Source organism: Crocodylus siamensis, chromosome 12 (assembly GCF_052110815.1).
Source record: "Crocodylus siamensis isolate JL-2025a chromosome 12, ASM5211081v1, whole genome shotgun sequence".
Classification (NCBI taxonomy): Eukaryota; Metazoa; Chordata; order Crocodylia; family Crocodylidae; genus Crocodylus; species Crocodylus siamensis.
The window spans coordinates 16778050-16792884 of record NC_143406.1 but is presented as its reverse complement, the minus strand read 5'-3'; the positions used below and the strand labels follow the sequence as shown (position 1 = coordinate 16792884).

The window sequence follows — 14835 nt, the reverse complement described above, 5'->3', positions numbered from 1 at the left end:
CTACGGGACCTGAACCTGTTCAGCCTGCACAAGAGAAGGCTGAGGGGGGATCTAGTGGCCTGGTACAAACTAGTCAGAGGGGACCAGCAGGCATTGGGGGAGTCCCTGTTCGCCGAGCACTACCAGGAGTGACTAGAAATAATGGTCACGAGCTGGCAGAGGGTAGATTTAGACTAGATATCAGGAGGTGCTACTTCACGGTCAGGGTGGCTAAGGTCTGGAACCAACTTCCAAGAGAAGTGGTGCTGGCTCCTACCTTTGGGGTCTTTAAGAGGAGGCTGGATGAACACCTTGCTGGAGTCTTTTGACTCCAGTACTCTTTCCTGCCGTGGCAGTGGGTCGGACTCGATGATCTGCTCAGGTCCCTTTCAACCCTACTAACTATGAAACTATGAATCATTGAGCCTGCTTCGATGCACTATAATTACAGTGTCAGAGCAGCATCCCAGCATGTCTACAAGCACCCTATGAGGCATTACCAAGGGAGAACATTATTGGAGGACTGCAGGTAGACACATTGATAGAACCCAATTCAGAAATGAATCTGCTAAGAAGTAACTTAAATTTGCTTGGTCAGGAAAATACTCCTTGTCTTGCAGGCACTTCAGGGCTGCAGCTAAATTATCTGGTAGATCCTGCTTTCCTAAAGGCTGGAGAACAACGTTGGTTTCTGCGTTACCTAGCTAACCATACCCTACAGATTGACATCTGGGATGGAGATTCTTTGCTGCTCATTGGATCTGCGGCAGTTAGGTTGAAGGTAGGAAACTTTTCCCATAACAAGCCCATGTTTACTAATAATAGCAAAAACTCTCAAAGAATATAAAACAACCTCTGCCTAGAGTGTTAAGAATTTTAAATGGATTTTTGTTGTATGTTTGTGCAGAGGACAGTGGTGCTGGAGTTTCTGAGCTTTGCAACTAAATATTGCAAATATCAGCCCTGAGTTATGTGGTAAAGAAGATGACTCCGTGAGGGTTTTGGGAATAAGCATTAGTTTCTGTGGCACTCAGATCTGATCTAATGATTTTTCAAAGTTGGCAACATTTTTAAAAAAGGGGTGGTGCTGGGAGGTTCCTTCCTTGTGCTCCAGAAAGATGTTGCAGTGACAAAACTGGAGAGTAAGTGGTCTTCACTGCTTCACAGGACACAGTCATAAGAGGCAGCAGCAGTATATGTTACTCTTGCCTTGCCAGCAGGCTTCATTTGTGTATGGGTTGCAACACTGCCTGTGCTGCAGGGAAGGCCCAGTCCATGCTCTGGATCCGCTGACTCCCATACATCCCCACTGGGGCTGCCAGGAAAGAGGAGCAAACAGAGCCAAGTGCTAGGAGATGGTTTGTTCAAACATGTTTCACTGGGAAAATGGTCTGAGCACCACTATTTACAGGCCAGAGGGAGTTAGAATTTTTGCTCACTGTTAAGCTGTCTGGATTCATATCAGTAGCTGAGAGGTAAAAGCTCCATATCCTGCTGGGTCCCCTGAGGCAGTGCGGGTGGGGATCTGTTGTGGCTACAAATTAGCCACACACCTCCCCAAGTATTATTCCCATCCTCTTCCCTTGCCTGATCGACTGCTCTGATTTCTATTCTCTGTTTTGTACCCTTCCCCAATCTACTGCTTTACTTTCTACTCCCTGTCCTGTACTGCCTGCCTGATTTGCTGCTCTGTTTTCTGCTCCCTGCCCTCTCTGCCATTGTGTCCATCAAGGACTGATTTTTTTATCCTGGACTCTGAAGCCAAAAATGACCATTCTGATGGTCTAGCCTGGCATCTCACTTTAGCACAGGACTTCCCCAGAAACAAAACACACCTTATCTGACTTATGACTTTCTGGTCCTGGAGAATTCCCTGCAACCCTTTTTAATTTGTTCCAATGGCTACCTCACCTCTCTGTTACAGATTTAAGTCTTTCTTCAGGTCTGAATTTGTCTGACTTCAACTTCTAGCTCCTGGACCTAGTAGAACTTTGTCCACTCAGCTGAGTGTTCTCAAATTTCTGTTTTCTATGTCAGGACCATATAAGTACCATGAAGGTACTTAAAGACTGTGATCAATCTAGTCATGCTTCTCCTCCCTGATAAACTACTTACTTAGAGCTCTTATAGAGTTTCACTTAGTTTCTTTAATCATTTTCATGGTTCTTCCCTGAAGCCCCTCCAAGTTTTGAGTGGACAGTATACCAAATAGAGAGGTGATACAGCCTCCCCACTCCTCCTGCCTGTTCCCCCATTTATCTATTCCAAGATCACATTGGTCCTTTCAGCTGTATCCTCAAAGTCCATGATCATCATCCCTTACAGCCCCCAAGCCTTTCTCAGAGTTGCTACTGCCAAGGTTAGAGTTCCCCATGCTGTAAGCACAGCCTGCACACTTTGTACTTAGACTAGCAACTCTACATTTAGCTATATTGAAATGCCTTCTTTACACTCACCATGGCTCTATCTTCTCCCCTGTCTTCTCCTGTATTTCTCTTCCCTCACCCATGTATCACATGCAAACTTTAATCAGCAATATAGTATGTTCTCTTGAAGGTAATTGATAAAACTTGTAAAACACGCAGGGTGAAGAACAAATCCCTATAAAATATCCCTGGAAACATTTTCACCTGATGATGTGTCCCCATTGTACCACTGTATTCTGAGACCTCTCATAGCTAGCTGGTTTTTAATCTATTTATGATACACAACATTGATTTTGTATCATTCTGGTTCCATAGTCAAGATGCCATGCAGCACCAAGGTCTTATACTTTCCTTACACCTTACAGATATCTAAGTGTGTTACTTCAACACTTTTATCTTTATTAAACAATAGTTTCATGAGATTTATTTTCTATAAATCCATGTTTGTTGGGATTAATGATATTCTTAATTGTTTATCCATCAAATCCTGTATCATCCTGGTACTGAACTAACCTGACAGGCCTAAAATTATATGCGTCATCCTCATTACCCCATTTAAGCATTGGTATATCATTAACTGCATTCTAATCCTCTGGAACTTACAGTGTGTTCCAAGATTTATTGAAAAATCAACATTAAAAGTCCAGAGAGCTTCTCAGGCAGCTGTTTAAGCTTCTTAAATGCAAGTTTTCTGGATCTGTTGATTTAAAGAAATAATCTTGCTTTAATAACTGCCCTTTAACATTCTCCTGAGTTACTGTTGGAAAAGATGGTATTTCATCCTTCTCCTCCTGTAATGTGTAATATTCTCTGTGTTTTCCCCAAATATAGAACAGAAACTTTTATGGAACATTCTGAATTTTTACTGAAAAGGCTACCATTTCATCTTGTCATGGATAACTACCATGGGAGGATTGCTTTTGTCCCTAATACATTAAAAAAGTGTCTCCCTCTTTGCTTCCTTTAACTGTGCTGACCATTTATTTCTCCTAGTTCCCTTTTGGTTTCCTTATCAATTTTCTACATATCCATGCTTCTAAATTATGTTAATTGTTATTAGCTTCCATTTTCCATTCCCACTTCTACGTCTAGCCAGATTGCTTTTTTCAGCCAGTCTAGACCTTTCTTCTCAGTTGTGTCTTTTTGGATATCTAGTAAAATGCAGTTAAAGAAACTACTATTTATTATTCACAATTTTGTTTCGTTTCTGTCGTCTCCCAACTGATTTGGGTCATTGCAGAAGAATTAAAGAGAAAGAAACACCTGCAAAACCACCACCTTCTGAATCTCACAGAACCTCAGAGAAGGCTCAGCCTGCCCTAAACAGGGTGTTTTAATTTGTCTATTGCAACCAGCACACCATTACCCCAGGGATAAAAGCTATGAGCTATGAACTGCGATTAACGTTTGAGACATAAGAGCTAAAAAAAGCCTCAGGTATGCTGAAAAAGAAAACTAACAGTAAACTTTGGATACAGCATTTATTTGAAGAAAACCTGTCAAAGAATTGCACAGACAGAGAAAATCATTTACCAATGGTCTATCATGGGCAGGACCCACAGAGTGTATACTTTTTTGGCTTCAGGGTGGGTTTCTTTCATCTCACAGCACCTGCTCCGCCAGGGTCGGACAGCAGTTCAAGTGCATCATGAGCTGGAGGTCATTTCGACTGAATATGAGCAGGACACCACAGTGATGAGTGGGGACGTTCTCCGTCATGGCTCAGTGAAGCCCGTAGGAGTCCATGCTGTGGTGAAAGGTCGACTTCATCTGTGCTTGGCTAATGTTGGTAAGAATGAACTTCAGGTATTCTGGCTGATTAATGGCCTTTACAGGTGACACGGTTGTCCTTAGAGAAAGAACATGACTTAAGATTTCTCCTCTGTTCTTCCGAATTCTTGCTGCACACAACTCTTGTGGTAACCTCCCTTGCTGTATTTCAGTCCTATCATCAATCTGTCCTATCCTCTATGTTGTACCTCAGGAGCTTGATGCATCATGTCCCTACCTCTCTTCAGTGTAATTATCATCTCCCAAAACAGAGGTATTTTTACCCTCAGTGGAATGCAGCAACACCTAGTGCTTGCACAGCACTTCCCACCTACAGACCTTAAATCACTGTGTACGTGGCAGGAAGCTACCTTATTCCCATTGTACAGATTGGGCTGCTGGGGAGCTGAACATGCAGAGGTGCAGAGAGGGCCTTACCAGTCAGTACTTGCAAGTCTCCAGCACCTCTGAGGAATTGGCTACCATGGCTGAATCTGTATTGATTCCCGGCTGAGCCTGTACTGCCACCAGGAAACAAGCCCTGCCTGTTTTGACTCAGGAGAGGCTCAGAGCAGTGAGGGCCATCTACGCTGCCTCTTTGCAGGACTTGGAAACCACACAGTAAGAGCAAGTGGGTGGGTCTGTTTCTCAGTGCTGGTCCTAGGCTCAGCTGGGAGATATTCTGGATGTGGCCCAAGTGCTGATAGGTCAGTAGCAGAGCTTAGAATGCAGCAAGTTTCCCAGTGCTCCAGTTGCTGGACACTGTGACCCACATGAAAATATGTTAATACAAACACTGCTGAAAGTTGAAACTGGATGCTAGTGGCTGAAAGAAATTTTGTGCCCAGGCTTCCAGGCCTGAGCCTGAACTCCTGAGGAGCTCATAAGTACATACTCTGCAGAGCTACTGGGGATGCATTGGTAACCAGATGTCCATTCAACCAAGCATTCTGGATTACATTTTGTTTATTCACAGCTCCTGTGTCCCAGCTTGTGAACAGCTCAGCAGTGGCATAAATAGTTTGCCTAATTTCAGCTTCTGTAAAGGCCCCTGGGCTTTGTTAAATATTTTTAATTCCCCAAAGCAGTTGTCTCAGAGTAAGAACAAATTGTTTTCTGCTCCTTTCTTGGGACAAATGCTGTGAGTACCAAGGAATTCCTAGTACAATGGTAGTGTGAGTCCTATACTTAAAATGCAAGTGTAAATCTGCCGTAACTTTTTCCTATACTTGCAGAATGCTTTTATACTGGCAAAGTCCAAAATACATTGCCAAAGGAGCAGTGTGTTTGGGCCAAAAGGTTCTTGTGCAGCTGGGGAAGGAAAATCCCTTTTGTGACCCAGCTGTCTGGACTGGAGCTGCTGAGAGAATTTGCAGTTGCTTGAAAAAGAATCAACATGGTTGTAAATCCTAGTGCTCATAGTATCCAATGCACACTCTCTGCCTATAGCCAGTAATAACACCAGGCTGCAGAAAGAGGAGGAAACACAGCTCATTAATTCTGTTTTGAATTCTTTCTGCCTACTTGTTTACAAATGTACAATCTAAGGCTGCTTTGAAGCAGACAATATGGAAACAGTGACACTCAATTAGGTGCTAGTCGAATAACCTGGAGACATGGGAGAAACAGACAAGAAGCACAAAGCTGTACCTATAAGACAACCAAACTTGTAAGAATATTATGCTTCCTAGAATGGATTGGGTACTTTTTTGTATTTAATTCACCAGCCTCTAAATGTGCAATGACTCCAGGTTTTAGACCCTTATCTTCAGAAGAAAGATTAACTCCATTATAAGATATCTTAAATCGTCATTTTCATACTTTGCCTGCAAGAGGGTGATAAGCTGCTCAGGAGGAGAGCCTGAGATTCACAAAACCAGAGAGGAGTTTAACTCAAACCCAGCAAGGGAAACTGATTAACAAAGGACAAATCAAAAAAAAAAAAGGAAAGAAATCCCACATCAATAATACAGCTGCTCGTTGATTTTTCGGGAGAATTTTTTTGGATTTCACAATAACATTAATTTTTTTAAAGTCCTTTCTAAACCCGTACTGAGCAGCAGCACCTTTTCTATAAACTGTATGGCATTTGTGTAGAGAAACAGAATTGGGACCAAACAGAGTAAAATAAAGGCATTGTTAGTCTCAGCCTTTATCAGTTGTGTCCATTTTGCCCCTATTTTGCAGATATTTAAAGGGGCATCAGCATCAGTAATTGCATCTGTTTTGGAAAGTGAGTTCAAAGCAATTTCAGGTATGGCCCCTGTTCCTGAGCTGGTTGCCAGTGTGCAATGACATTTTCCAAGGGTTTTCAAATACTTTTCTGTCCCTTGTGGTTGTGAAAGACGCACATGAACAATAAGGGGGAACGGGTTATGTAGAAGAAGCTGCCACAGTGACTGAATGCCAGCTGCCATCGAGTGCACAGTAAAATAAACAGGGAAAGATGCCTTCAATCTCCTTTAGCTGCAGTAATAGCAGCTGTTACTCTTAATCTTTTCCTTCACAGGTGTGGGGCTTTTGTTTAACGTGCCTGTGTTTCTTTGACTGGAGCTATGCTGGGTGAAGAATCAGCAGCTCTCAGTAACTGAGTTGCTGACTGTTGTTCACATAGGAGCGTGAGGAGGGATTCATTTTTAACTGCGTCTCTAGACCACAACGCTGTTCTTATAGAAATGGTCTGCAGGCTGTTTTAAATACCAAAGGTTGTTGTCAGGTTGGGACTCATCAAGTAGACTTCTCCCGTGGGCACGCAGGCTGCAGCAAAATGCATCTGCTTAACAACTCCTAACAGGGCCATGAAACAAGGGTAGGAACCACTACAGATGGAGTGGTGTTCTTAGCATAGAAAGAGACCAGGAAAGAACTACACTTTCCTTGACTGTAACACTGCCAGAGCTGCAGGGCACAAACTGTGGTGGAGAGTATGAACCTTTTCACTTCACATGTGCCAGGGGATTAAACAGCTTGAAGTATTTCTGCTAAAGTTCTGCTTCCAGGAGCATGCATGAAAGAAGATGTGTGCAGGACTGCGACAGTGTCCTTGAATGCAAGGGATCTCTCAAGGATATCTGCATAGTGCTAGTAGCCCTGGAACCACTTTCTTGTAGTTCACCCCAAGCTGACAGTGTGGCATGGTCTGTGATCCAGGGAGGTGGCCCTACAGACTGTAGTGGCAGGCAGTTTGCTCATGGGTGACATCACAACCCAGATCCTAAGGGCTGTGCAGTTTTAGTACCTGGCTGCAGTCTGGGATGTGCCAGAATGATTCCCTGGGCACTCCGAGGAAGCTGTTCTTACAAAAGCATGAAGCATATGTTCTCCTCTGTATGGTAGGAATGGCATGGCTTTGACCCCAACTCACATCTGTGGAGGCTGCCAGCATCCCCAGTTGTGATGTAAATGGGGCAAGTGGAGGAGAATGCATGTAGGACACTCCTACTGACCCACAGCATCCAGCTCTGAGTGTTTAAATGCCATGTAGATGTATAGTCAAGCATTTCCCATACACTCTGCATTTATGGAGTGCCTGTCTGAAGGACAGAGAAGAGATTTATAGGTTAGGTAAATACACAGACAACTTTACAGCTACACCCTGTACAGTTAGGGATCGCTTATAGATGAGCATAAATCCCCAGAGCCCAAAGAGGTGCCAACACAGTAAATAGATCAGTGTTCAGACTACTTTTGTTCCCTTTATATATGTATATGGAGGTGGAAGAAAGAGGCAGTAAAACAACAAACTTTCCTTGTGTTACAGGCTAATGCCATGAAGAATCTGTGCCTCTTACTGATACACTTCACCTCCCAGGACTCTTGGCAGTCCTTGGTCCTTTACTGGAACCACTGAGAATACATATTAGAAAAGAAAATGTATCACTTCCATATTGCAAAGACCTATGGTAAAATCCTCATGGTATCTACACTGATTTGATAATGAGAAATGGTCTGACACTTGTGGAAAAGCCCTAAAAAATGTAGTAGTTTTCAAATACTAGGGCTCTAGGCAGAAGTCATCCCGAAGCCTATTAAATGTAGTTGAGAATGAGATCTTGTTGTTGTTGCTGATTTTTTTGGTTACACTCTCAGTTCGATAGCAAGGATATAATCTTCTATAGCAACATCCAAAAAGTTCTGTAGAACAATCATCATTTTCTTTTCAAACATGTGTGACTTGCTCTGGTTTCCATGTTGTGCATTTTCTACAGTGACATCTGCCCAACCTGACCTAAAGAAAGCAAGGCCATATTCTGGGTCTCCCAAATGTGACTTCATGTTGCTGTGTGATTATCGTTGCTAGTTGTTGAGCAGCTGTGCTTGGTTGGTCCCTGGGGTGTGCCACAGTAAAAACTGCTAATGATAAAGGAATGGGAATCCTTAAACATGAAGACAGAAGCCCACCCTGACCCTTCAAGGTGTTTTTATTTCATAGTCACAAAGTGCATGCTACGTTCTAGTCCATTGTCAAAGAAAAGAGGGCACAAATGGATTACATAGGATGCCATGGTGCTTTCTGCTGAGATGGAGAAGCACTAATACATGTGTACATATTTAAATATCCAAGCTTCATGACTCAGGTGGGGATGCTAGATCAATATGTGCAACTTTCCTGTCACACAAATTGCCTTGCACCAGGCCGGGAAGAGCCCCACTTGGGTTCAGTCACGTGGGTGAGTACAGCTGCATTCTTTATCAGCATTGCTTGGAGACTCGTAGATTTGGTCTGTATGCTTGTTTGTTCCAGCTGCAACACAACAGCTCTAGATAGAATGACTGTTCTTATTCTACAGGCACAGACTGGGGGCCAAATTCTTGAGTTCAGTGGAGTTGTGTCCACTGGCGGCAGCAGCACTTAGCAGGCCCCTCTTTCACAAGCTCTGCTTGTGCTGCAGGTCACCTGTGTGAGCAGAGGCTGAAGCAACCGAACTCTTTGCCACCACCCCGTTCTCGCATCGTCTCCTCACATGATGGGACCAGTGGCTTCCACGGAGGCAGCTTGTTCTCCTTCAGCGCTTGTGGGGGTAAGTCCTTATGGCTCCTTGCTTTCTTTATCTCTTCACTACTTTCTGTCCCATGTGCTGAAAGAGATGTAGAAGGAAGTGGCTGACTGATACACAGTAGTATGTGCTTGCTCCGTGAACACAAGTTTTGGCTGTCCCCCAGAATATCATGCTACAGACATACTTCACAGCAGCATGAAGTGCTCTGTCTTCTACTGAATTACTACATTATGCCTCCAAACTATTTTAATCCTGAGGCTGCAACCTGTTTAAATTCATGGGTTGCAAATTCTTAGAGACTGATGTATTTTGAAGCAAGGCTGCAAAAAGTATACAGAGGCTGAACTGTGATCAGATTCCACACCTTTGTCTCATCAGTTGCTACTAAATGGCATTTGCACCAGCCTTTTGTGTACTGTGTGCCATGGGGTCTGTATCAGGAAAGCTTTAACCACAAAGATACTGACACATCATGTCCAACTTGGACAAAATAAGAGGACCCTCTGCCATTACCTTCATGCTAGCTGTTGGCAGGAGTGCGCTTGCATGAGCTTCTGTCAGCTGGGTTGGTGATTCACAGGCCATGCTCTCTCACCTCACTCATCACAGTACTGCACTTGGCTTTGTGGAAATCAAGCGTTATTCTCCAGGCATGAAGTGAGTAGAATCTGCTTTCCTCTTAATCCATAGTTGCTGAGAATGATGACAAGAGTGGAGAGATGGCAGATGATTTTCCACTAACAGTGGTTTACAGTCCTCCATATAGGTAACAGCAACAGCCCAGCTATTTATGGATTGGAAGGCTCAACTTGTAAATTACAGTCCTTCATAATTTTAACTGCTTGTTGAAGTCTCATGACCCGCTCAAACGTAGGTCTGGGGAAAGAGTATGATGAGCAGATGCAATCACTACCTGTGTAGAGTGGACATCCTTTCCTCCTGCTAGGATCAAGATGAGTGCATTCTACCTTCCTTCCAGCCCTGACTTGAGGAATGCTCAGTGCTTAGGAGGGTGCCAGTTAAGGTCTTTTAAATAGTTAGAGCCTGCATCTCATTTACATGCATTGGTTTGGCAATGTCAAGAGGTCAGCATCTAATGTAAATGAAAATCAGGCTAAAGGAGATAAAGTAACCTCTTATTATTCTGCTGTTCACTTCATAGCATGCTCTGCCACAAACCTATTTCTCTGTTTATATACACAAGTGTGTGCATGCACACACATCCTGAATCGCATTTTTAGTCCCCTAGAGTTCTGCACTGCAGTTATACAGTTGACAGTAGGTGTATATTTGCAAGAAGAGGAGTTGAAATATTTAATCAACTAAAGTGCCAGTTCCTAAAGGACGGCCTTGTGTGCATGTGAGATGAAATACAAAATTCCCAAAGCTGTGGGAAGTACAATTAGGCATCCGTGCATGTCTTAAATGGACTCTTTTATGAGCAGTGATGAGGAAGGTTGACCTGCAGTGCCCCATGTCTAACCTAATACAAGTTATTCAGCCAATGGCTGTATTCTGGGAGGAAAAGGAAGTTGTGGACAGGCTGAGAATAGCCAGCAAGTTAGTGAAATCATTTGATACTGGTTTTCACAAAGTGTTAAAAAAGAAGCCCATGATGTGGGGAGAATAAAAATAATTGGATTTCAGGCCAGAAGAGATCTTCTGCAGAGATCTTCTTGGGAATTCTTGCCCGAGATTGGCTTTTCTTGCCCCTGATATTTGAATAAGAGCATATCTCAATGCTACAACATGAGGCCATGGCATGTCAGAGTAGAGACATGTTGGTGTTTACATGAGCACCTGTGACTGCTTACCTGTAATGTGTAAATCCAACCCTGGAAGGCTCAGGTTGGAGAAAAAGCCAAGTTTTGGAATCAGTTAACTTCCCTGACCTGGTAATTCCCCAAGTATGTGCTCATGAGGCTTCCACTTCCTATCTGTGGGAGGTCAGGAATCCTGGTGAATAGTCTCCCCAACAGTATATTGTCTTTGAGTTCAGCAGGAGTTGGAAAGCACAGAGCCTGGGCAATTAGTTGGATGCCTCTGGCCCAGGTGTACTGAAATGCCAAATATTGTGCTGTGTATGCTGGCCTCACATGCCGGCAAGGCTTGGAAGAAGGCACCTGTGTTGATAACAACTATCAACTATCCATAGCTTGCAGTCTAAGAGGGAGCTTTCTTGCCAGGCACTCTCCCATTATATTTTAAACATGACCCATGTAGTTAAACATTCTAGACACTTAACCTATTGCTAAAATATGAGTGTTTGGGCTTAAGCTGTGTGAGCCAATTTCCTATGTCTGGGAAGCAGTTAGATGGATTTAAAATTAAATTGGGCCTGGGTAACCTGCAAATAGAACTTGTTTACCAATTTTTAAAGAAAATGTAATGCAGTGAGACGCAAACAACCGTCGTGCAGGCTTGCACGTCATGTAGAGAGTTTAATCCCATGCATCAGATGCTTAGTAGTGGAGTGAATTTCATATATTAAATATGGGGCTGGCATTTCAATCGGGAGCAATTCCAGTGGCAGTTTTGTTGAGGAAAAAACAAGGAGAAAGGACTAGAAAAGAGGAGTTTTCATTCTAATGAAAACATAGGTGTGTTTTGTGTGTTGCTGGAAATGGAAGGTTTTGCTTAAGAAGAGGGGCATATCATTAATTTCCACTTGGAGGTTTGCGTTTATCTGTGCAATTAGTAGGATGTTAGGATGTACTTATAATCCCATAATATTCAGATCCCTATTATTTATTCCATGTTTAATTTAGGCCTCGTATTTATGTTACCATAACTCAGAGGAACTTTACCAGAACTTTGCTCATTGATGGTATCCAGCAATAGGCGAGGGAGAATTAATGTACTGTGATGCCCCACTTGGTTTTCTTTTTTGTTTACATGTGGCCTGATGGCAAGGAATCGGGTGAAATGTGATTTGCCTGCTCTCTGTGAAAAGCTTTAGAAACTGTAATATACAGAGCCAGCTTGGGACTTTTGGCTTCCCCTACAGATTTCAGTCCTGATTACTCGAAGAGGGACTTTTAGTGTCAGTTCCAATGACTCTGAAGGCTCTTACTGGAACAAAATACAGCTCACATATTGCAAGGCAAGGTGGATCATTATGACTATCCACTCTGACCTGCATAGCACAGGCCCTAAGACTTCTCCAGGTTAACCCTGAGTTGAACAAGAGGTTGCCTGTTAGAAGAAAAACACCCAAATTGTGATTATAAAATTGCCAGTGATGGTGAATCCCTGTTGTAAACGATTCCACTGTTACAAGTTTGTACCTTATTTCTTGTCTGAACTTGTTTGGCTTCAACTTCAGGTCTTTGAAGCTTGCTGCTTTTCATTCAAAGGCTGAAGAGCCTCGCTTCCCAGGCTGAAGATCCCTTTTATCCAATTTCTATTTTTGATGTGGACGCTTACAGCTTGTGCCCAAGCCAGCCCTTAACCTCCTCTGTGAAATGCTGAACAGACTGAGCTCCTGGGGTCTCTTGCTATCAGGCCTGTATTCCAGTTCTCTAATCATTTGGGTGATTCTTCTCTCAATGCTTCCCATTTGGCCAAGGATTTAGCTTTGTTTTAGCCATCACCATTAACCAGACTTAGTCAGCTGTCCTTCAGCATCCCTCTTCCATGGGAATGCCTTCACTCAGCTTGCTGGTATAGAACCCTTTCTTGCCTCAATGTATTCCCCTCAGTGCTTCCCCTCATTCTGTCTTCTGCCTCCAGGTCAATGAGTCACTCAATCTCTCTGACCAAAGTCCTCCTTACCTTTTCACTTAGCTAAGAATGTCTCCCAGGCACAGAAGCTGGCAGATGTGGACAGTGAGCTGGCTGCCATGCTATTCAGTCGCCTGCGTGAGGTGAGCATTGCCTTCCAGCATACCACCCGTGAGGCCAGTGCCATACGCAGGCGGAAGTTGGAGAGGATGGTGCTGGTGAGACAGCTCGAATCCCAGGAGGACCTCAGCAGGAGACAAGCAGCCCTCATGGTGAGGAAGGAGCAAGGTGCACTGTCATAATACCTTTGTGGCCAGAGGGAAAGTCACAGCTGGGCTTTGCAAAACACCTTGGTGCTTTCCCATGTCTGGGTTGGAGGGAGGGAGGGAATGCTGGTGGAAAAACGAAAGACAGGAACTCTGCCAAGTGCACTGCTCACAGGCTTCTCTCTTAAAAGGGTCAGCATGAACAGCGCATTCAGCACTCCAGGGACCTGCAAATTATTGATGCCTACCGGGAGCGCATCAAGGCTGAGAGCATCTCCAACATGCTGAATCAGGCCATCACCACCAAATACATACTCTATGCTACCCTGGGGACAGCAGAGTTCTTTGAGTTTGCACTGAAAAACCCATACGGTGTCCAACATACAGTGACAATTGAGATTGACCACCCAGAGCTCAGGTAGGGACCAGAGGCCTGCTTCCTCTTCAGGGTAGCTTGCCTGACCTTTACATAAGTACCTCTTAGCTTTGTGCTAGCACTAGGATTTTGAAGATGGGAGGAGTCTGCAAGGGAGCTCAGGCTCTCTCAGCACAGGGAGGTCTGTCTTTAATGAATGTTCCATGATACATCAATAACCCGTTTCTCTCTCCAGAGACCCACTCACCTTTGTTCCCCCCCCCCCCCGACCTGCCCCTATTAGTCTTACAACTATCCAACTGGAAAAGAACTTCCAAGCTATTAGCTGGGAAAGCAAAGAACCAAGGGATTTTCACACTTCCTTATTCTGACTGTTCTGCCTATAGCAGTGGCCAGGATCCACTGACTTAGAGAAGTAGAGACCACCCTGAAACTCATTTCTCCCATTGTGTAGTGTGTGTTTGTGTGCTTTGGGGTAGCAGTGCATATGTGTTGGAGTAGCAAGGAGTTCTGCATTTCCCAAGCCCAAAGATTTGCCTGTCTGATGAAGTTCTGCTTCAGTCCCTTGCTTCTGTATCTTCTCAGGCCTTTTGGTTGCAGTCTCTCCTCCTTTGCCTCACTATATATCACAGTCCAGGCATGGCTTTTAGGCTCCTGTTGGATGGAGCAGAGGGACACTAGCTCCTGAACAGCTGTGTCCTCAAAGCAGCTCTTCCTGTAATTGTCTTCCAGCGTTATTGTGGACACGAGGGAATGGAGACACTTCAAAGAGCTGACCAAAACTGTCACACCAATAGAAGAAGACATGTTCCATCTTGGCGATAACGTCAGGCCTCAGGTCTACCTGCGCCCCAAGGAGACTGTTCACATTCCGTTTAAATACCAGACCTTCTCGATAGATCCTATTGTCATGATGCAGGTACATCATCTGCTGTATTATCCCAGAGTTAAAATAATGAAGAAAGAGGATGTTTTGCTGAGCCTTTATGCAGAGTTAAACCTCATGCCAGCTGTATAAACTTCACTGCTGGTTTTATAACTGAGGCTATTTCTAGTACGTAGTGGGTGGCATGTCACAGAGCTTCACATCAGCTGCTCATTACGCTGCTTTCTAAGCTATTTCCATTTTTCCAGTCCTGCCTGATATTACACCACGTAATTTAACAGAAAGTTGACTTTGCTTATGAGTGAGTGATGTCAGGCAGGCCCTAAAAATATCAGGTCTCAATTTCGGAGCAGCATTATTGGTATATCTTTGGGAGAAGTCAGAAATAATCACAGCAACATGCTGTCCT

The 14835-nt window shown here is 43.9% G+C and overlaps 1 protein-coding gene across 9 annotated transcripts in view; it reads left to right on the top strand.

The window, feature by feature from the left end:
- NPHP4 (nephrocystin 4) overlaps nt 1-14835 on the top strand; it is a 107213-nt gene that overhangs the window by 77448 nt on the left and 14930 nt on the right. For all 9 annotated transcript variants that reach the window (XR_016438747.1, XM_090024398.1, XM_090024397.1 and 6 more), the window contains 6 exons: nt 600-760; nt 4014-4194; nt 9068-9196; nt 12962-13170; nt 13356-13582; nt 14273-14459. Coding sequence is in view for 8 of the 9 variants with exons in the window: in XM_090024398.1 (XP_089880524.1) it covers nt 600-760; nt 4014-4194; nt 9068-9196; nt 12962-13170; nt 13356-13582; nt 14273-14459 (1094 nt within the window). In the remaining variant the exon portion in view is untranslated. The remainder of the gene's footprint in view (nt 1-599; nt 761-4013; nt 4195-9067; nt 9197-12961; nt 13171-13355; nt 13583-14272; nt 14460-14835) is intronic.